The sequence below is a fragment of the Globicephala melas genome, chromosome 8 (assembly GCF_963455315.2).
Source record: "Globicephala melas chromosome 8, mGloMel1.2, whole genome shotgun sequence".
Lineage (NCBI taxonomy): Eukaryota > Metazoa > Chordata > Mammalia > Artiodactyla > Delphinidae > Globicephala > Globicephala melas.
The window spans coordinates 69,813,590-69,837,565 of NC_083321.1; the positions used below are offsets into that span (position 1 = coordinate 69,813,590).

Genomic DNA, 23,976 nt, shown 5'->3' on the forward strand with positions numbered 1-23,976 from the left:
GTAGTCTCTTAAGAGGAGGAAATATTGTTTGGAGTGGAGTTAGAATTCAGGTTCAGAAACAAGGAGATGGTTGGGAGTATTGAAAGCTCCTCCTTCCTTGCTGCAAGAAATATTCAAGCTCTGAAAATTCTGCCTCTCCCCATGAAAAGCACAGAAAAACGATTTCCCAAGCATCGGAGTAGTACAGACATAGTACAAAAAAGCAGGGATCGTTTTAAAACTGGTTATGCTCTAATTTGTAATGAAAGGTCGAAGAGGGTGGGGGTGGGGAAGCCACCCTCCAGCCGGGAATTGGGAGGCAGCGCGCTCGCCGCTGCCGAGCTTAACGGCCGCGGTCGCCTAGCAACGGGCGGCGGGGGTGGGCGCGGGGAGCTCGCCGCCGTTGCTGCGCGCTCTCGGGTCTGCTGGACCCACCAGGAAACTTTGGGGCTCCTGGGCGCCGAGGCGTCGACGCTAGACCCAGCGGACGCCGCGATGCTCCCCGCGGGCTGAGGGCAGAGGATGAGGTCGCGGCCCTGCGCGCCCGGCCGGGCGATCCGTGGGGTCGCACCCACGGAAAGTTGGCGCGCACCTGTCCGCGCCCGGAAGACGCTTGGTCCCTGGGTGGAACTGCCCCCCCTGCCAAGTTTCTTTGACAATTTCTTACCCCTAGTGGATGGGGCATCTGGGACCCCGCGTGGCCCCCGGTTCACGGATTCCGGTCGCTGCGGGAGAGAAACCCGCGCTTTTCTAAGAGACCTACGACGGTAACTGATGCTTAATCCATTAGCCCTGAATGGTTGCGATTCTATTTTTGTTTTCTGCTTTTCTTCTTCCTCCAGACAGTGAGTTTGTGGAAGAAGCCTCATCCGCGCCCTACAGCCCCGAGGAGTTAGGTAAGTCTGCCCCTTTTGGTTTTTCTTCTCGAAATCCAGCCCGAGAACCGGGAATCTGGGGGGCGCCCGGGTCCAATCAGCCAGAGGGGTGGAGAGAAACGGTCAGGGAACACACTTCCCCAGCTGTACGTTCCCTTCGCGGTGAGAACTGGCCTTTTCCTGGCGCGTATGCTTTGGGGGTGGCAGGGAAAGTGTCAGCTGTGCCGTGTGTGTGTGTGTGTGTGTGTGTCCAGGTCCGTGGTGCTGCTCCCTGGAGCGCGGCCCAACAAACTTCCCGATCTGGGGGCCTCTGCAAGCAGCCTGACTCATCCTGCCTGGAACGATGCGGTGCGGGCTGGCTCAGTCTAGCCAGTACCTGCCCCAAGAAGGACATCGTGTGGCTAGTTCCTAACCTGAATTTAATGAAGTCCAGGGCCATAAACGTTCTGGTAATTAAATTTCAAGACTTGGGAGCTGCGTTCCTCCCTGATTTGTTTCTTCTTCAGGTGTCTGGGAACAGCGCATTTCATCTTCCTGTGCCTGTCGTTCTAAGTGTAGATTTGTGGTGGGTGAACGCGACGGTCTTGTCAGAGACAGACTTCCTCCTGTGAAGAGAAGGAAATTTGCATTGTCGGGATCCCTCTAAGTGTTCCTGCCGCCCAGTCTCACTTGGTGGCTTTTGATGGGTTTTTGTTTTTTGTTTTTCTCATTCTAGGGTTTAGTTAAGCTGCTAAAAATCTGGGCTGTCAAGTCTGTCCTTGCTGTTCTTTTATCACCAGCGTGCCTGCCTGCCATGAAATGACAGCTGTTTAAAACCCTGTATCCACACTAAGGCTCTCAGCCTTGGGTACCGTGTGTCTGGTCAGCCTCTCCTCCTGGGCTGTATGTCTTCAGCAAGTCCCACACCACCTGAAGTAAAATTCCACCGCAGCAAGGACTTTCATCCTTTTCTAGGAGCCAGGTACCCAAAATAGGTCTGGATCAAGGATGGCGTTGTGAGGCAGGGAAGAGGACCTTGTTTTATTCAGAAGATGTGTTTCTGAAAAGTTGTGAGGCAATCACATCTCTGGAAATGGAATCATAAATTAAATGCATGGGCAAAACTAGCTTTTAAAGGTACACCATGGTGAGTCTTTTCATGAAATGAAAATGACAAACCGTAGCTTTGCATGGAGCAGTTTATTAAGCGGGCAGATTCTTGGTGATCTGCTCCACATGTGTTGAATTGTGTATTAATGACACCAGAATTGGTACCATTGCATTCACAGAATGGTTTATGTACCAGAAAGGCCCAGGTGATGGACCCTTTTTGGTTTTCATCTCTTCCCCCCACCCCACCCCCCACCCCCAGCAGACTGGACGGCCCAGCTGAGGTGCTGATCAGTAGGGAGAGCCCTTCAGATTAGCAGTAGAAAACTCAGAAAGTAACCTTTTTTCTCTTCAGCCCTTCTGTGGGAAAAGCCCAGTTTCTCAAGAGGAGATGAGAGTGTTATAGGAATCCTGGTCCCTCCTGGGCTCTGGGATGGCAGGATGATTGAGAATATAAAACACAAGTCAGAGTTTGAGACCAGGGTTCTGGGTGCTTCACCTTCCTCAGCAGATACGTTAACCAGTCTGTTTTCTCATCTTTGAAAAGCTGGGGTTGTGCCAGGTGGCCTCTAGGCATCATCCAGTTCCAGCCTCCTGAGACGGTAAGCCAAAGGAGGCCCATAGCTATCGGGTATTTATTATTTACATTCGGGTGCCATGCTGTTTGGGTGTGTGGTAGCTCCAAAGGGTTTTTCTCTTCCTGACAGAGCAGCTCATTGGATGAGACTGCATTGTTTCCATGCTATTCAGGTCAAAGAGGGAGCTGGCCTTTCTCCCTTGGAAAGAGTTGTGATACTTTTGGGTGCTTTTCTAAGTCACACAGCAGGAAAGATGCCTCCTACAGCAGTTGATGAGTTTGTCCAGCAGCCATTTTTTCTGGAGCACAGAAGAGCACAGATTCACCCCCTGGCCAGGATCTAAGGGAACTGGAGAAGAGGTGGAGGGAGGTCATAAACACTTAGTTTGAATTCTATCACTGCACTTACCTGTGACCTGTGACAGTTTAGCAGGTGACTAAACTGCTCTGGGCCTCAGTTATCTCAACCTAATTGGAGACCTTGCATGGCTGGGGTCAATGGTGTGTGTAGAGTCCTAGCCCGATGTGTAGTATGTGCAGGTATTCAGGAAGTGCTTCTTGCTGTTACTTTATTAGTAGTATTCATTTGAAAGACACTTATTTCCTGTGCATGATGGAATAGCTCTCTCATCAATTGTCCCAACCCATTAACTAAAACCATTTTCATTTCTAGAAATTTCTCTGCAACTTACCTAGTCTCCAAACACAGATTCTTAGGAATGGTGATCAGGTCGATTGAATTATTTAGTGATTTATTCTTGGAGCAGCGTGTGGAATGGTGTTCCATCTGGGGTCTTCGGTGACGATCCCACTACTTTCTTGTGGCATGTTAGGTAGTTGGTTTTGCCTCCAAATTTTCACGTAAGTCTCCAAATGAACTACGACTTGCTCTTTGGGGGATTTATTCTCAGTGTTGTGGCAAGATCATGTAATGGAATTAAGTAACCAAAAAGGGGTTTTTGAAAAGAATGGAAAAAGGAGCCTATCTCTAGATGAATGCTGTATTGAAGGTGTCCTCTCATGGAGAGTCCAGAAATATGCCCTCTCTCCTCTCTCACTTTCCACACCTGTCCATAGTCTTTCTATATTCCCACCCATAGGTAGAAGTGATGGCCATCTGAGGGGGTGAGAAAGAATGCATGGAGAGTTGGGATGAACGCAGATGTGATCATGTCTGCCCGTCTAATAACCTTTATCAACTTCCCACTACCTGGAGGATAGACATTTGGCTAGCCATGGGAGGACCTCCATGATTTGCGTCACCCCCAGCCACCACAACCTTCTAATTACATTGAACTATGGGACAGTCCTCTAACTGCAGCTCTCTTCCTGTTGCCTGCCTGCCTTTCCTCCCCCTTCTCTCCTCCTCCCCGGCTGGCTCCTACCCCTCTTTCAACACTAAGTCCATGTGTCATGTGCCCCTAGTGGTTCTTAACCCTAGACGTTAGAATCAGGGGAGCTATTAAAAGTCCCAAGACCGAGTCCTAACCAATTACATCAAAATCCCTGGAGTGTGGACCAAAGCATCAGTGTTTCATCAGTGTGTACTTTAAAAATTGGATCTCAGTGATTCCAGTGTGTAGCCATGGTTGTTAGCTACCATACTAGGTTGTGGTCACCACACTTTTCTTTGCAAATCTAGCAGCGAGCCCAGTGCCTGGAACATGTAAGTCTTCAGTAAATGCTCGTTGAATATCTGAGTGAGGGTCACCGCTGAGATGCTTTGTCTTTTCATGTTTATATACTCCTAAAATTGGCCTCTCTGCTTGTCATAACAGTGCCTTGGGGCACTTGAATCCTTTGACCTTTGACCTATATCTCTCTCCTTTGTTCATTCCTTAGGCTTAACCAGTTTATTTTCTTTCTTAAAAACTGAAATCCTAAAACCACTTTTTAGCATAAAAGTAACACATGCTGACTTTAGAAAATTTGAACATTAGAAAGAATAGGGGGAAAGTTCACTCCCTCACCATCCAAAAGCACAGGGATGTGTCCTTGTTTCCATAACTTGTCCTAATTTGCTGCCCTTATGGGAGTTGCTTGACCCTCTGACACACCTCGTTGAGCTCAGTTGATGCTCTCTTTTGCTCAGACCCTGTGAACTTTCCTGAGTTCCAAAAGGAGTGCTCATGAGAATAGCATTCTTGGGAGAGAGCAGGGCCAATGCCCCCAGGGCCAGTGTACCATGAGAAAGGGTTTTCTTGTGCTATTCTTGCCTTCCTCATTCAAGCAGGATGTAGGGGCTTTATTAGAATAAATGATAACAGTTGTGTAGCTTCTTTAAAATAATGACTTAAATGTTTGCCAGCCCACCCCCTAGCCCTCCTAAAATAGGAGATGAGATTGCATTGTTGGATAAAAGTACTTACGTCTTTCAGAGCGCAGCAGCTGGTAAGTATAAATTTAGGATAGATAGCCTAACTGCTACAACAAACAAGCCCAAATGTCAGTGGCTTAACACCGCAAAGGCGGTGTTTGTTGCTTGTGTTGTAGTCTAGTGTTGAGCTGTCGAGAGCTCTGCTCCATGTGGTCATGAAGAGCCCCAGGCTCCTTCCCTGCCTTGGCTCCATCCTACCCTACAGCATCAGGTTCCTTCACTGGATCCTTTGAATCCATTCGGCAGACAAGTCAATAAGGTGAGCAAGACCAAGGTATGCTCACCGATGGTTGTCTCAGCCTGGAGGTAACACACTGACCTTCCCTCATATTCCAAAGGCGGAAGCTAGTCCCATAACCTCATCCACATGGAAGGAGGCTGGGAAACGTAGTCTAGTAATGTGCCAGGAAGAAGAGGAGTGCACTTGCATTGGTGATCACCAGCTTTCACATGCCTCTTATTGTTCTAACCACAATGACTGAGCTACATCCTGGTCTTTGTATTGTTTAGGATACTGGTTTGGCTGCTACAACCAAGGCTAAAATGACAGTGACTGAAATAAGAAACAAGTTAAATTCTCTTTCACTTGGAGCATAAGCAATCCAGTGCTGATATGGTGGCTTCGTTGTCCTCTGATAGACTCAAATGGAGCTTGCATGCAGTGAGCTAAGGTGGCTGCTTCAGATCCCACCATCACATCCACATTCCAGTCTATAGGAAAGAGAGAAGGAAAGTGGAGGGCATAACCTAAAAGCTGCACGCATTATTTCACTTACATTCCTTTGGACTGAACTTTAGTCAGATGGCCATACCTAACTCCAAGAAGGCTGGGAAATCTGGGTGGGAGTGAGGTGGAGTCTATTACTGGAAAGATGATTGAGTAGGATACAGGGAGAAAGAGGTGCTGGTTAACGAGTAATCTTTTCAATCAGTTCTAGGAAGCATGTCTTAGTGGTTAAGTGCATGGACTCGGAATCATACTCTGTGTATGGTTTGAATTTTGTCCCACCTCTTATTCGCTCTATGACCTTGGGCAAGTTACTTCATCTATATCTGCTTCCTAACCTGTAAAATCATGTGGTGGCTCTTTTCTGATGTTCTTCCAGACCCACTCACCATCCTTCACTACCCTGGTCTGTGCCCTGGAAAACTTACCTTTTGGAATGTAGCCTCTGGCTTCCAGTTTGGCCAGTGAGAGGTACTGGCAGCATATGGCAGGGTGGAGACCAAGAGATGTCAGGGTACTTAGTCCCTTCCTGTCAGGCTGTGGGATAATGTGGCTGGATTAGTTTAGGCCACTGCTTCCTCTCTTACAGCATCAGATCGTGCTGGGTTCTGGAACCTCCCCTTCTGACTGAGGGGTGGCTCCCACGTGGCTTGCCCCGGGCTGCTTCTCCATCCCGTTTTCCCTTAACCCGCCCATCACACTTTGATCTGCAGTCCCTTCATCAGACTCTCTTCAGTCACTTTTTTGGAGCATACCATCCACTTCCTCTTAGGACCCTAGCTGATATGATGGGGGTAATAATAGTATCAGCCTCAGACCGTGGTGGTGAGGGTAAATGGGTTTTAGAAGGAACCCTTGAATGTCGTAACCATCATTAAATGTTTACTGTGTTTCATGTCCCTAGCCGAATGCTCCTATCCCTTCAGGCATGGTCAAACCTTCTGAAAGGCCTGACTTTTGACGTATAAATGAAATAACATGGCCATTCATCTCCTCTTCCCCACCCCGTGTTAGGAAGATGCAGCAAGACCTAAGAGTAGTGAACAAATCTCTTCCTGCATCCAAAGTTTTCTTCCCTCCCATCATATGGGGATGAATAAGGAGAAAGATCCTGGGCCTTTATTATTATTCACCTACTCTATGGTGGGCACTTTACAGGTATAAACAGTCTACCCAGCTTCCCGGCTTGGGGTTTAAATCATGTCACCCACATGGATAGCCCCAAATATAATGATTTCCAAGGATTTGCCTGCCCATATTACTAACAAATCAAGTCTTTCTCTAAGGCTACCCTCTAATTTTAGGCCCAAGAATTCTCGGGGGTGCTTGTTTGCATCCACAGCTTCAGTTCTGGCTGCTCTAGCCTTTTGCCAAGGGAGCTGGAATCCAGATACACCTCACTGAGGCCAGTGGACACCTGGGTTACTGTTCCACGTGCTCTTTCTTCAGAAACCGGTGACCACATGACACAGTCATGGCTGCTGCTGCCCCTGCTTACACCAGGACCTGCAGGCTTGGTGTTTGTTCGCCTGCTGGGAGCCTGACTGATTTCCCAGTGTCCTGCCCTGTGCTGGCCGCAGAGTGGGCCCAGGGCCTTCTAACCATTGCACAAGCCCAGACTCACCGAGGGTCTGGGATCAGATTGGCTACCTTCCCAGCTCTGAGCTGGTCTCTAAACGGCCAGGGCCATTCACCCCATCCCTGGATCCACCCCCAGATCTCTCCACCCTTAGAAGCCTATCTGTCCTCCTTATTCCTCCCCCCAGCTCCGAGCATAGCTTCTGAGAGGGAGGGAGTTTTCACCCCAGTTTAACTTTTCCTAAGGATGATTGACAGTGGAAAATTCAATTCCCTTCACAGGAAACCTCACCCTACCACAGGGGTGTGGTCTGGCCTCCCCGCTCCAACAAAACAATCACAGAAAGGCTCGCCACTGTTACAGTTCCCTAAACCTGGGCACTCAAGGCTCTTCCACAATTGATCCTGTTAAGTTTATCAACTCATTTCATCCTCAGAACAACTCAGTGAAGCAGAAGGAATTATTTTCACCTCATGGAGGAGGAGACAGAGGTTCAGAGGGGTTAAATTATCTGCCCAATGTCACACAGCTAGTTAAAGGCAAAACTTCCATTCAAAATATCATCTCTGGCTCCAGAGCCAATCTCAGTTTCTTGGAGAGGAGAATATACAAGTTGCCCTCCTCCCAGGCGGATTTGGTGGTGGGCTGAATGCTATAAATGATGTAAAAGGAACTAGCCCAGGGCCTGCCAGTACAGTATATGGCTGTTGGGTACGTTCTCTGTTGAATAAATGAATGAATAGTAGGTGCTGAAAACCATATATATATATTTTTTTCTTTAGACCACCAAATAATGATTAATATGCTCCAAAGGAATTTTCCATAACGGGATCTGAAGCAACAACCAGAAAACTCTTCCTAGCTTCCTTCATTTAGTTCCTGCTGTTCCCACTCTGTGTTACAGGGCCAAGTCCCTGGGACAGGAAACCTCTTATGGTTTCCTGATGGTACTGACGCCATTTCTAAAGGAAACTAGACCTTGGAAGCAGCACAGTTTGGGGCGGGACAGTGGCAGCCTGGAGGGGAATCTGAAAGCATAACTGAGGGCAGGTGGACTTGGGTCTGGGTGTAAAACTCATCCCGACTCCCCTAATGTTTGTGAAGTGACACTACTCATTGCCCAAGAGGTAAGATTTTATTTCAGGGTGTTCTCCTTGGGAGGGAGAATGGCGTAGGAAGGGGAAAATGACAATCAATTCTGGGAGATAAATGGTTATCTACCTTGGCTAAAAGAGCAAGGAAGGTGGTATGGAATAGTGGGATAAAATACACACACACACACACACACACACACACACACAGGAAAATGGAAAGGGCATTTTCCTTGCCAAAGAGATGTTTTACTAGAAAAATATAGGACTGTGTCCAGTCATTCCTGAATGTTAAACACAAACCACCTAGAAACCATGATATTTCATCAATTGTTAAGGACTTCCTGAGTCTAAAGAGTGTAAAATAACCAGCTTGATCTGTTCAAGAATGCTGATTATGGTTTCTGGGTCACATTCTTACTGAATGATCTTTCTGGAATATGTCCTGTTGGTTTTGGTTTCTCTCAAGTCAGTTGTGCCCATGGTGGTTGCATTAAAATGGCTTGCTGGGACTTGTCAGCTCTCACTGTCTCTCCTGGGTTACCCCTTCCCCTTTTCTCCTTTCTCCCCGCTTCTGACTCCCTGCCTCCCCCGCCCCCACCTCCGCCTCAGTTCCCCTCAGTCCGTCCCCTCCCCCTTTCCCCTCTTGCTGCCTCTTTCCTGTTCCCATGTTAAGTTGGAATACAGACAGAAAAGGCAGTGCTTGCCTTGCTAGGGCCCTCTGCCAGAAAAATGGAACAGGTCAAATTATAAAAAAGGATTAAAAAAGAATGCTCTTTGGCAAAATGGGGGAAACAGATGTTCAGGGGTGGTTTTGCTGTCTCGGGCTGTCTGCCGCCTGCTGAAACACACTCCTTATAGGATAGCTAGATACAGAAATTCATCATCATGGCACACATGTGGTTGTTTTAATGTCAAATCTGTATCTATATATTTGTCTCTGCTTAATTCTCCTCTCTCCGTGACCTTTGTAGCCCCAAATCCAGAGTTGGCAAGATTACTGACCACCTGATAGAAAGATTTATTTTCAGCCTCTTCTCAGAGGGATTTTTTTTTTTTTCCTGGCTAGGAAATTTTTATTTATTTAAAAAAATTATTGAAATATAAATTTTTGTACAGCAAAGTGATTCAGTTATACTTATATATATATATATATATAATTTTTCAGATTCTTTTCCTTTATAGGTTATTACAAGATATTGAGTTCCCTGTGCTGTACAGTAGGTCCTTGTTGATTACCTATTTTATATATAGTAGTGTGTATATGTTAATCCCAAACTCCTAATTTATCCCTCCCCTCCTTTCCCCTTTGGTAACCACAAGTTTGTTTTACAAGTCTGTGAGTCTATTTCTGTTTTCTAAATAAGTTCATTCGTATCATTTTTGTTTTTAGATTCCACATGTGAATGACATCATATGATATTTGTCTTTCTCTGTCTGACTTACTTAGTATGATAAGCTCTATGTCCATCCATGTGGTTACAAATGGCATTATTTCATTCTGTTTTTTTAATGAGTAATATTCCATTGTATATATATATATACCACATCTTTATCCATTGATCAGTTGATAGACACTTGCGTTGCTTCCATGTCCGGGCTATTGTAAACAGTGCTGCAATAAACATTGGGGTGCGTGTATTTTTTCTAATTATAGTTTTCTCTGGATATATGCCCAGGTGTGGGATTGCTGGATCATATGGTAACATTATTTTTGTTTTTTTAAGGAACCTCCATACTGTTTGCACCAATTTACATTCCTACCAACAGTGTAGGAGGGTTGCCTTTTCTCCACACCCTCAAGGGGCTTTTTTTAAAGACTACCAGGAAGAGTGGACACTGGGGCTGCTTTCAGGTCACTGTAAATATTTTATGGAAACTTCATGTTCTTAAGAAAATAGAGAAGGAACTTGTGGCTGCAGAACCTGGTCTGAAATGAGCCCTACGGAAAGTTCATGGTTGAAGGTCTCCTGCTGGGACTTGTAACCTGCCAGAGGTCCTTTGCTTCTGTCTCCCAAAAGGCTTGCCATTTACTGGCTGTTGACCAGAAATAAAAGTCCGTTACGTAGCCCCTGTGGTTGGCCAGCCAGAGAATTCAGACTATCTCCTTTAGAAAAATATTTCCCTTTTGGCTCTAAAAGCCATTTCCACCACAGACTCAAAAGAGGGATTCCAGATTCTGAACATTTGCTGTAGACTGAGGAGTGTGGCAGGCTGTTTCCGTGCCTGTCGGACCCTTGTGTGGGTTAACCTCACATGCCCACCTGGTGCCTCCCCCTCTAGTGGTTCCCCCTTGTCGTGTAGGAGTGTAACGAGCATCCAGTGAGTGAGCACATCTAAAGCGCCTAGAACAGTGCCTGACAGATGACCAGTGTTTAGTAAATGTTACCCTGATTTTACTGCTTTCCTTTTTTCCCTGCCTTCCTTCACATCCCTCATCACTTTCAAGTATGTCTTCCTTCCCTGAGCTCCATTGTTTCTTCTCCCCTATTCTGTTCATCTAGTGACACTGAAAGAAAAGGGGAAAGAGAATCAATTACGAAAGTATAAAGCTAGAGCTGCCACCAGCCCAAACAGTGCCTCTGAGCAAATTAGAAAAAAGCATCCCCTCCAAGTGGATGAAGAGCAGAGTCCATGTTCCCAGTTTAGCGAGTAGAGGGCAAGCTGGATTTTTTTTTTTTTTTTTTTGTGGTACGCGGGCCTCTCACCGTCGCGGCCTCTCCCGTCGCGGAGCACAGGCTCCGGACGCCCAGGCCCAGCGGCCACGGCCCACGGGCCCAGCCGCTCCGCGGCACGCGGGATCCCCCCGGACCGGGGCACGAACCCGTGTCCCCTGCATCGGCAGGCGGACTCCCAACCGCTGCGCCACCAGGGAAGCCCTGGCAAGCTGGATTTTAGCCCCACACCTCTGCTTCGTTCAATCTGTCAGCCCGGCACTCTTGTGCAGTGAACGGCTTATACAACTGGACATGGTAGCCTGGATTCCCCACTCCCAGCCTTCTCTTGGATATTTTTTCCCTTTTCTGGGAACTCTTTCAGTGTTGTGTAACTACTAGAAAGCCTAAATTCTTCCTTGAATAGTCCTTTTTTAAAAAAATAACAACAAAATATTTTTATTAGGTGTTAATTGGATACTTTAGATATGATACGAAGTTGGGATATTAGTTGAATAGAATGCAAACAAGTAGACATATTTTTTTTCTAGATAACAAAGTCTCTGCTCAGTTATCTGACTGACATAGCATTAGGGATATAGAAGTAAGCAAGGCAGTCACAGGCCTTGCTCTCTGGAGAGAGGGCAGTCATTAAAATATAATTACACAAATTATTATTTAATTGCCCTTGTAACAAGTTCTTTTTTTTAATTTTATTTTTTTATACGGCAGGTTCTTATTAGTTATCTATTTTATACATATTAGTGTATACATGTCAATTCCAATCTCCCAATTCATCTCACCACCACCACCACCGCCCCCGCCACTTTCCCCCCTTGGTGTCCATACATTTGTTCTCTACATCTTTGTCTCTGTTTCTGCCTTGCAAACTGGTTCATCTGTACCATTTTTCTAGATTCCACATATATGCGTTAATATACAATATTTGTTTTTCTCTTTCTGACTTAATTCACGCTGTATGACAGTCTCTAGGTCCATCCACGTCTCTACAAATGACCCAATTTCGTTGCTTTTTATGGCTAATATTCCATTGTATATATGTACCACATCTTCTTTATCTGTTCGTCTGTTGATGGGCGTTTAGGTTGCTTCCATGACCTGGCTATATTAAATAGTGCTGCAATGAACACTGGGGTGCATGTGTCTTTTTGAAATATGGTTTTCTCTGGGTATATGCCCAGTAGTGGGATTGCTGTGTCATATGGTAGTTCTAATTTTAGTTTTTTAAGGAACCTCCGTACTGTTCTCCATAGTGGTTGTATCACTTTACATTCCCACCAACAGTGCAAGAGGGTTCCCTTTTCTCCACACCCTCTCCAGCATTTGTTGTTTGTAGATTTTCTGATGATGCTCCTTCTAACTGGTGTGAGGTGATACTCACTGTAGTTTTGATTTGCATTTCTTTAATACTTAGTGATGTTGAGCAGCTTTTCATGTGCCTCTTGGCCATCTGTATGTCTTCTTTGGAGAGATGTCTGTTTAGGTCTTCTGCCCATTTTTGGATTGGGTTGTTTTTTTTTTAATATTGAGCTGCATTGAATAGTTCTTTTAAATAGATTCCCCCAAATTATTTACACTATTTTGCCCAAGTTCTGATTTCCTGAATAAAAACTGTGTCTGAAACTTGCACTACTTATGCCAATAGTTAACCCAAAATTACTTACTCCAGTTCAAATGGCATTTTAGAATGTATTAAAATAAAAAGAGCTCATATTTGTGGAGGGCTTTTCATGTGTAGGTGTCTTGCTAAGAACTTTACGTCAGGAATGTCAAAGCAATGCTGCGAAGCAGGTACTACTGTTTCCCTCATTTGACGGTTGGAGACTTGGAGCTTAGACAAGTTCAATAACTTGCCAAGTCACACCTGGGAAGTGGTGGAGCTGGGGCTTGAGCCTAGCTTTGTTCTCTCTTGCTGGGATTCCTAACCTCTGTCCTCAATTCCAGAGCAAGTTACTAGAACCCAAACTCCTGATTCTCAGTGGCTGATTCTTGGCAGAACCATGATTTGCATCCAGGCCTATCTGACTGTAAAATAATGGGCTGACCCATTTACAATGCTGCCTACCACTTGCCACACACTGTAGGCTGGGCTTGGGGACACGAGGGTGAATGAGAAATAATCCTTCCCTGGGAGAGAAAGACCAATTAATAGAAAAGTTTACAATGTGGTACTCTGGCTCCTCCAGACCAGTGGGCCCTTATTGACTGTGTGACCTTGTGTAGGTTATCTAAGCTTTCTAGGCTTTACCCATCTGTGATATGGGAATGCACATACCTACTTCATAGGGTAGTTGGGAGGGATTAAATGAGATGATACGCACATACACACACACACACACACACACACACACACACAAAGTGATTAGCACATAGTTGGCACTCCATGAGTGGTTACAGTTATTTTTTATTGTGGTGAGTGCTATATAGGAAGTATTTAAGGGACCGTGGGACCCCTGAGAAGAGGAACCTGACTCAGTCATGGAGGTCAAGGGGAAGCCAGGCAGGCTTACTGGAGGTCATCCACCTTTCACAGCATGTGCTGCAAGAGGAAGGGTACAGGGCATGAACAGGTTATGTCTGTGTTAGGACAGCTGGTGGCAGCCAAAGTCAGCTCCTCCTCTGGGGTCCCCGAAACTGAGTTCTGAATACTGGAGTGAAGGTGAATGAAGCGGAATCTTCTCCCTTGTACATGCCCAGGTTGAGCATGGAAACTCCACAAAGTGGGACTGTAACCTCATTAACTCTTTTTTTTTTTTTGTGTGTGTTACGTGGGCCTCTTACTGCCGTGGCCCCTCCCATTGCGGAGCACAGGCTCCGGACACAGCCTCAGCGGCCATGGCTCACGGGCCTAGCCGCTCCGTGGCATGTGGGATCTTCCCGGACTGGGGCACGAACCCGTGTCCCCTGCATCGGCAGGTAGACTCTCAACCACTGCGCCACCAGGGAAGCTCCCCTCATGAACTCTTTCCTCAAAATGCCGTGCACATCCTGATGACTTACAGGGTCTGTTTGTCCCACTCTTAAAAGGCCTTTAAATTTGGCATGGTAGGGTTCAGTGGGACAAAGCTGTTACACTGTGTCCATTTGAATTTCACTCCTTTTTCCATTATTATCATCATTATTGCTTTCTACTACTGTCAGCTTGACATTGCACACTGTTTGCCAAATGAGAGACTGAGGAATCCTCTAAAGCAAGTATAGCGATATCACTCACGAAGGCAGGTAATTGTCAGAATTCGCAAAATCTAAACTGGGTATCCAAAAATAGAGGATACCCAGTTAAATTTCAGATAAACAGCAAATGAGTTTTTTAGTAGTATATATATGTCCCTTGCAATATTGGGGACATAATATACTAAAAACTTTCGTTGCTTATCTGATATTCACATCCAGCTGGTGGTGTCTGGCAGCTCTGGGTGTGATGTGGGAGCAGCCTCTGGGGGTGCTCTGCTTTTCATGTCAGATTTTAGCTTGCTCTGTTAGAAGGTGTGGTAAAACATGGCTCAGGTCCTGTCACTGGGTATTTAGTCTCCACTGGACTCCACTTAGGTGCTTACCTTATTGAGAACTGATGGCTGACGGGTGCGCTATTTTATCAATTAGAAAATGGTTGTTGGAAATTAGCCCTTCCTACAGCAGAAATCCTGAACAGCTTCAGGGATTCGATGCATGCTTATTTTGCATAATATATAAACACGGGAGCATTTGCCTGCTCCTGGATGGGCTCCATGACTTATGGAGTCTGGATACTGAGGTTTTGGTTTTCCCCATTCTCTCTTGTAACAGAAGCTCAGGTCTGATCTACTCGTTTAGAGCATCTTCGTGTCCTCATTGGAGGGAACACCCAGTGCCCTCTTTCCTTAATGCATGGTTCCTCAGCCTGGGCTAGACCATCACCAGAGGGGGTGATGTATATATGGGGGAGGGGGTCCTGCCTCATGAGAAAACCTAGTTTATTGTTATGCAGTGATCATTATTAGAACACTTTCTTTGAGGGAGCTGAAACCTGATTTCCTGTTTCTTGCACCCAGTTGTCCATGTTTTACCTTTTAGAGCTTTCAAACATTTTTTTTTTCACTGTGACCCTACATAAAGATACACTTTGTAGACTCATACAAATTTGAAGTATAACTAAGTATAACTAAGTATAACTAAGACAGAAGTTTCATGGACTAGCAATTACTCCTTATTAGACTGGCTGCATCTGATATTTTCCACCTTGTTCTATTTCATTTACTTAAAATGCTGATTAACCTGTTCAGTTGATTTCCACTAATAGGTTGCCTACTACCATTTGAAAAACAATGCTCTAAAGTGTTTATAGTAAACACAGAGTCAGTCTGTACCTCTTTTCTTTCTGTAAGCTCTCAAAATATTTTAAGATGGCTATCAAATTGTATCTTAATCTTTTCTCCCTACTAGGTCTCTTGTTTTATTATTATTTTTTAATTGAAGTATAGTTGATTTACAATATTGTGTTAGTTTCAGGTGTAGAGCAAAGTGATTCAGTTTTACATATATGTGTATATATATTCTTCTTTCTCTTCTTTGCCGTTATAGTTTATTACAAGATATTGAATATAGTTCCCTGTGCTATTCAGTAAATCCTGTTGTTTATCTATTTTATACGTAGTAGTGTGCACCTGTTAATCCCATACTCCCACTTTATCCCTCCCCCTTACCACTTTGGTAACCATAAGTTTATTTTCTATGTCTGTGAGTCTATTTCTTTTTGTAAATAAGTTCATGTGTACTATTTTTTTAGATTCCACATATAAGTGATATCATATAATATTTGTCTGACTTACTTCACTTAGTATGATAATCTCTAGGTCCATCCATGTTGCTGCAAGTGGCATTATTTCATTCTTTTTTTATGGCTGCCTAGCATTCCACTGTATATATATACCACATCTTCTTTATCCATTTATCTGTCGATGGGCCCTTAGGTTGCTTCCGTGTCTTGGCTATTGTAAACAGTACTGGTATGAACATGGAGTTGCATGTATCTTTTCAAATTAGAGCTTTCGTCTTTTCTGGGTATATGCCCAGGAGTGGGATTGCCAGATCATATGGTAACTCTATTTTTAGTTTTTTAAGAAACGTCCATACTGTTTTCCACAGTGGCTGTAGGTCTCTTTTTTAATATGCTCTGGTTTCTCCATCGATTCCCATGCTGCTCAACCTCTGCTGAGTGCTTTTGAAGAGGAAAGTTTTGTTTCAACCTGGCACCGAGAACCGAGCCTGACCTCACATATAACTTGACCAATATTGACCATAGTGGGATCATCAGATCCCTTGACCTCAACCCCCCACCCAAGTTAATATCATTCCATTACTCAATACCCATCGGGTTAGTTATTTAATTATTTTAAATTCACCTAAAAAACCTAAGCTAGCCCATTTTTTCCTGTTTTGTTTGTAAGGATCTCTTGAGATATTTTTCCTAGCTAGGGTGTGGGAGGGGCTTAGATCAAGATGCCTACCGTTCATATTTCCTGGATCTACCAATTGAACATTCCCAAACTCGAGAAACGTCAACGGAAGAAGCTGTGTGTCTAGGACCGTCTAGCACAGCAATAATTAAAGCTTCTCTAAAATGGCCATATTTTGAAAGAAAATGGATAACAGGTTAGTAATCGTAGCTGATAATTATGGAGTATGTGCTGCATGTTAAGAGCTGAGAGCTTTACCTGCAAGTGACTCATGAATTTCTCACAACCCTTTGAGGCAAATACTGTTGTAACCACTACTTCTCAAAAGAAGAAAAACTGAGCTTTAGTCAAGTCATATAACTAATAAATGACAGAAGGGAAGTTGAGCCCAGGCCTGTCTCACTCCTCAGCTTTTGTTTTAGAGTACTTAACTGCCCCCCACAGACTGAAAACCACCCCTGGTTGTTTTGAAAGAGATGATGTATGTAACACGCTTAGGGCAGTGCGTTTGTGGAGGCTTAGTAGAGTTTATTGCCTTCCCTAAAGAAAGGGAAGAACTTAGTAACAAGTTCAGGTCCCTAGCAGCCCCCAGGAGTCTGTGAAAAGTGTCTGCACCCATCACTGGCTGCACAGGGCCGGCCTCAGAGCGCTCTGCAGCGGTGCAGTGGGTCTGGAGCCCGGGGAGCATCTCTCCCGTCCAGGGGAGCCTGGAGAGGGAGCTGTGTGTATGCAAGGCAACGTAGTGTAGCGTCAAGATCAAGAACTCTGCTTGGAAGAACAGGTTTGAATCCTGGCCCTGTCACTTTTGAGCCATGTGATCTCGGGAGATTCCTATAACCTGGGGCCCAGCCCCTTTTCCTCATGCGTAAAACAAGGATAATGAAGCCTACCATGCAGCGTGTTATGTAGCGATGAAATGAGGTAACATATGAAATCACCTGGTACAGAGGAGACACACTGTTCCGTACTTGCTCACTCGAGACAGAAAACTGGGTTTTGATCATTCTCCTGCTACAATGCTTCTTGCTTGTTCCCTCATTTAGGTTGGGATTCTGAGTGCACAGAAATGTAGGTCCCCAAATATCCTAAACCAGGGGTTCTCGAAGTGTGGTCCGTGGACCAGCAGCATCAGCATCATCTGGGAACTTGTTAGATTAAAAGTGCGATTCTGGGGCCCCACCCTGAGCTGCTGAATCAGAAACTCAAGGGTGGGACCCAGCAGTCTGTTGTAGCAAGCTCTTCTGGTGACTTTGATGCAGCTCACGTTTAAGAACCACTGCCTTACTGGCACTGAGCATCCTAGGTCTTCCCTGTTTTCAACAAGACTCAGATGGGGCTTCCCTGGTGGCGCAGTGGTTGAGAGTCCACCTGCCGATGCAGGGGACACGGGTTCGTGCCCCGGTCCGGGAAGATCCCACATGCTGCGGAGCGTCTGGGCCCGTGAGCCATGGCTTTTGAGCCTGCGCGTCTGGAACCTGTGCTCCACAACGGGAGAGGCCACAACAGTGAGAGGCCCACATACCGAAAAAAAAAAAAAAAAAACTCAGATGAAGGCTGTAGAGAGATTGCATCTTTCGCGTGGTGACCAATGTGGAGTTCACTTTCAGGTTGTTTCCATTTAATCCTTTTATTATTCTTCATCCCAAATTGGTCATTTTCTGACGTTCCTTTTCTCTCTTCCACTTAATTTGAAACTCATATTGTTTGACACTCATAAGGTATTACATCCTAAAGGATGACTGGAAAGGGACCATTCCCAGATGCTGGGTAAAGGAGGCTCGTAACATTCCTAAGGAACTCATCCCGGGGTGCTCCAGACTGGATCCATGCAGGCCCTCCTCCCTATGCCTCCTTTAAGCTCCTTCCTGCTTCAAGATCTCCGCACAGGCTGTTTGCTCCGCTGGATGGCTCTTGCCCCTGTTCTTCGTCTCCTTGGAGAAGCCTTCCGTTTCCACTCCCCCTAAGTAGCCACCCTCTCCCTCGTGAGTCTTTGTTATTGCACCCTGTTCCTTTTCTTCATCGCACATAGACCAGTTTGAAATGATAGGTTTATTTATACACATTTTAATAAGCAGAGCCCATAGCAGGGTATTTGCACACCTAGTGGAGGGTGTGGCTTATTCAATGTAGTTGATATTTTTTGAATGAATGAATGAACCACTGCAGCTTTCACATGGCTCTGCCTTCTTTCAAACTCTGTTGTGCTTTCGGTTAATCCTTTCAGTTAGTCCTTCTGTTTAGGACTTTATTTTTTCTAGTTATTTCTAATTATTCCCCTCCCGACCTTGGACTTTTCTGAAGACTCTGTTCTGCTTAGCATGATACTGGCTCTGTTGCTGACACACAGTAAATAATTCCTGATTTCTGGGTGGATCACCTACCATGTAAGATGTGAATTTTAACTCTTAACCTACCCTCCACCCCAGTCTGAGATTATGCTGTAAAACAAATTTTTCTCCTGAATTGAACCATCCAGAGTGGCCGGAGCCCTTGGGAATGGTGAGAGCTTCCCCACTTCTCTGTCTTTGGCATTTAAAGTATAAGATGTGCTGGAAGGATGCTGGTCTTTAGTGCATATTCTAGAAAGAGAAGAGCTAGAACTGCTGTGTAGGCTATGGAGGGGCCATTCTTCTCACTGTTCTTTCTAGCTATGAACAGAGAGGACATGTTTTCAGAATAAAACATACCTGCATCCTTTTCAGAAAGGCGACTACAAGCGATCTTAATTAAGTCTGAACATTCTGATCAAAGTTATCTCCAGTTAATTGTGACAGTCCTTGTTTTTGATAGCGATTGTATGTCGCTCTTGTTTTAGAAACTCAGTATGATTCCAGTTTTTAGGAAAAAAAAAAACAACCACATATCTGTACCATCATTGGAAACAGAATAAAACCTAATTGGTTTTTTGTTCATGAAGAGAGAAATGGGAAGAAATTACCATAGTGTGATATATACTGTAGAACGAACAAAACTGACGCCGCCTCCTATTAGTACGCGATTGGATTCACCCAACAGCTCAATGGAATGATCAGTATGGTTAGAAGCTTGGGAGCCTGTAAACTGGGCACCATTAACTACTCATCTAATTCAGTAGTTCTCAACCGGTGGGGGGGGGGAGTTTTGCCTATAGGAGACATTTGGCAATATTTGAAGACATTATTGGTTGGCACAACTTGGAGTGGGAGGTAGGGTGGTTGCCACTGGCATCGAGTGGGTAGAGGCCAGGGATGCGGCTAAACATCCAGCAATGTGGAGGACAGTCCTTACCACAAAGAAATCTCAGCACCAAATGGCAAGAGTGCCAAAGCTGAGAAACCCTGAAATAGCCAATTAGCCAAAAAGTACGAGCTTTCAGTATTCCCGAGGTTTCCGTAGTTAAGAGTAGCAAATAACAGAATGATCATCATTTATTAAATACCTGTGACATGCCAGGTGCTTTATATTCATAGCTACTGAGTGTCTCAGTCAGGATCTGACCCCAGGTTTATTTGGGGACAATGTCTCTACTCTTCCTTTTTAGCTTTTTGGTGTAGGTGCATTTTGCCTGGACATGATGGTATCCACCTTCTGCTTCCTGTGTTTTATATAGATCAGATTATGCGTTTAATGCATATTATGTAATACGCTCAGAGGAGAAAGCTATGAGGCAAGAAGAGGCCAGTGTGTCACCGTGGGTGTGAAGCTGAAAACATCCAGACAAACAAGCCTCAGGTCCATAACTCACTACATGAGCCAAACGCCTGTGGAGGATGGTAGCACGGAGCCTGGCCCTTAGTAGGTACTTAATACATATTTATTGGGCAATTTTTCCATAATCAACAGAGTCCTGGGGTAAGCCTCAAATGGAGCAGAGTTTTCAAATGACCCATTCTGTTATATGACATTTAACTCCTCCTGGGAGCAGTTTACCCATCTCTAAGGCACCCGGTATTTCCGGAACTGCAGAGCGGTCTCACCTGTGCGTCTTCCACTTGCCTTGCACGTCTTCCTCTTTGTTTTTCACTGTCTGTTCTCAGTCAGTCTGGCCTGGAAAAGGCTCACCCCTGACCCCACCTTCCTCACAGCAGTGCTCTCCTGGCATCCTCTGCTTCGGGCACTTCCAGGACCCCCTGCATTTTGCTCCTGTTAACAGTTTACAAGATGGGGGCAGGGCATATGTCAGAATCTCCAGAGGAGGAGCTTATTTGAGAACGGGATTTTATATTTGGAAATAAGCAGGAAAAAAAAACTACAACTATTGTCTTTGTAAAACAGAGAACTGAAAGAAAAGCTTGGAAGAAATCCTCTTACCTGGCAATAATATAGATTTAGCAAACCTGGGGTTGGTGTGACCGTTTTATGTTTTGGAAAAGAAGAAGTTCAAAGAAAAAGTGTTGAGAAGCACAGCAATGTGCCCTCTCCGTTCCCCTGCCTTTGCTAGTAAGGACGTCCTTCCCTCAGCACTTGGATTTCTTGGAACCTGCCCCTTTCCCTCCCTGTACAAAGCCAGTCACTCCTGCATGCTCCCATAATGCTTTGCTTTTAACGTTCTAATATGTCACCCATTGTCCTTTACCTTTATCATATTGAGCTCGGATACAGTAAATGCTGCTGAAAGAGAAATGGAAGAGCACCTTGACCCCAGTGAACCAGTGGGAGGCCTTAGTCCTTGACCCTCAAATTTTGGTGTGGGGCTTCCCTGGTGGCGCAGTGGTTGAGAGTCCGCCTGCCGATGCAGGGGACGCGGGTTCGTGCCCCGGTCCGGGAAGATCCCACATGCCGCGGAGCGGCTGGGCCCGTGAGCCATGGCCGTTGAGCCTGCGCGTCCGGAGACTGTGATCCGCAACGGGAGAGGCCACAGCAGTGAGAGGCCCGCGTACCGCCAAAAAAAAAAAAAAAAAAAAATTTTGGTGGGCTTGGCATTGCTTACAGTGGATTCTATGACGACTCCATCCTTAGAGACCCTGAATCTCTAGAATTTGGAGGTGAGACATCAGGAATTTAAAATTTTACATGCTTTGGCTTATAAATCACACTTTGGGAAGCACTACAGAACTTGGGTTTCGATGTTCTAGAAACAAAACAAGCGTTTGATTAAGGCAGCCTGGCTGCATTGAGCCATTGGTTTGTTCGTGCAACAGGTGTTCATTGAGAACCACTAATTGTAGTGTGACCTGTCCTAGGTGATGCCGGGCAGTAGCTGTCCCTTTTGTGGACATGCCTGTCCACTCCTTTTTTGCCATTTGCTGTTTCCCCCCTGGCAAGCTCAGGCCCATTCTTAGGGCCCATCCTAGTCCAAGTAGCAGATGATAAAGACTTTTAAGGCTGTGTTTGGTGGGTGCAGAGAAGAAGAGTGTGTGGGGGGGAGAGGGTTCCCATTGTAATAGAGAAGTAAATGCCTTGGTATTTCAAATCACTGGAGAAGGGAGGGGTTTCTTTTACTGAATTCCTATTATGTGCCCAGCACTTGACATATATTTTCTAATCCTCACTATAAGCCAATGAGCTCAATGTAATGATTCCCATTTTACAGAGGAGGTAGCTGAAGCTTACGTTTTGTTACTCTCCATAGCTAGAAATAGGTGGACCCGGACTAGAGCTCAGGACTTAACTCTAAGACCACGCTCATCCTTCTCTTCCTGGAGTCCTCTGTTCCCTCACTATTCTTCCAGCCTCTGTGCTTGTCTGGAACATCCCAGTACCTGCCCTGTCTGGACTTAAAGACTGTTCCCTGAGGTGTCCAAAATTGCTCTGTCACCTTCTTAACTGTCCTAGGGGTGAGTAAAAGACAACTTGGGTCGCTTTATAGAAAGGATGCTGACCTGTAGAGTGAGTACGTAGGTCCAAAATCACAGATGCCGACTGATTCACTCCCTTACTGCGAGTAAAGCTGCATTCAGTTTTTATTGTAAACATACCTTGCTTCCTTTTGGCCCCAGCCTTAGTCAGGATCTGCAGCCAAATATACTATAAAATGTTACCGATGGCCTCTTGCTGGTGAAATCTGAAGTCTTTTTCTCAGGCCTCAGTTCCTGAGCACGCGTCAGATATATTTGATGTAGAAGATTATTCATTTTCTGCATTTGATATAGTGATTATTAATGGTTGAGGAAATTAAGGTGAGCGGAGGGGGAAAATTGGCCTAGTAAACTCTCATTTGGTAATTTGAAAAGTCTAGGCTGGGTCCACCCGATTGAATCAGCAGATTCTTGAGCCCACAAGCTGTGCCTGTCACTTCCTCAGAAGTCTAGGAGTCTGTGGCATTTGATAGGGGGACCATCTTCTTAAAGCTTCCTCTAGCTTCCATGCCTGGAAACCTTCCTAGCTCTTCTACTTCCCCAGCGTCTGCCTCTTCTGCCTCCTTCTTTCCTGAATTTTCTGTCGTGGGCATTCTCCAAGTAAACTGATCTTCAAAGCTGCATCTCTGTTTTTCTCTGCATTTCTGTCCTTGACTTCTCACCCAGGCTCTTGTCCCTTTTTTCTCTTGCCCAGAGGACAGGAAGCCTGTCAACATCTCTCTCAAACCAGTTCCCCCTCTCAACTCTGCTTCTTCCATCATTGGTTCATCCGTTGGACCAACTGGTTTATAAATGTTCCAAGAATGATCCATTCTTCCTATGACCCAGGCACAAAATCTGAGTTAACTTGATTACTTTGTTCTTTCTCCCAGGATAGCTGTCTAGTCAACGAAAAGAGTAAAATCTTGCTTCAGAGATTTTGTGTCTTCCCCGTATTGGGCATCCTCAAAGATTTGGTATCTACCTGGTATCTCTTTCTTCCTTTCTGTCTCCCAACCTCAGTTGTCATTGCTTCCTGTAGCTATTTCCCAGATGGGCTCCCTATGTCCAGGGCTAATGGAGGGTTGCTTGAAATAATAGCAAATGTGCTGAGCACTTATATGCATCATGCTAAGTATTTTATATTCGTTGCTTTATTCAGTCCGTACAACCACCCTGTGAGGGTTGGTGCAATTTCCCTCATCTTGCAAATGAAGAAACTGAGGTTTAGAGAAGGTAGATGACTTGCCTAAGTGCCCACAGGTAGAGTGGTTGAGCTGTGACTCAACCACTCATTTCTGTTTTGTTCCAGCGGATGCTTGTAACTGTTAAATTCTGCTGCCTCTCAGGATATAGTATGGTATCTAATAGGGGGCCATTAATAAATGTTAGTTTCCTTCCTACTTTCCCTCCTTTTTCTATCCATCACCTCTCCCCCAGCCTATGCTAAATTCATACAATGCCAGTGGCTCTGAGCTCCACCACTCTTCAAGGCTCTCCTTTCTCCTGCATGCACTCAGTCCTCTCCACCAGGGGCCCGCTGGCCTGTTAGGAACGGGGCCGCACAGCAGGAGGTGAGTGGCGGCGAGCAAGTGAAGTTTCATCTGCTGCTTCCCATCGCTCCCCATTGCTCGCATTACCGCCTGAACTATCGCCCAGCCCAGTCCTTGGAAAAATTGTCTTCCAGGAAACCGGTCCCTGGTGCCAAAAGGTTAGGGGACCGCTGCTCTCCACTTTTTCCAAGCATCTCCAGTGCTTTCCTGCTCTGTGGTTGCGTATTTTGTTATCTTAAATAAATAAATCCTTGAAGGGCTGG

General features: G+C 45.4%; 1 protein-coding gene across 1 annotated transcript in view; it reads left to right on the forward strand.

The window, feature by feature from the left end:
- Positions 1–343: 343 nt before the first annotated feature.
- The window catches only part of AMOTL1 (angiomotin like 1), a 133,040-nt gene continuing 109,407 nt past the window's right edge, over positions 344–23,976 (forward strand). Inside the window, exon 1 of the mRNA XM_030883738.2 lies at positions 344–875. Within this exon, the coding sequence (XP_030739598.2) occupies positions 776–875 (100 nt within the window). The 5' untranslated portion in view covers positions 344–775. The remainder of the gene's footprint in view (positions 876–23,976) is intronic.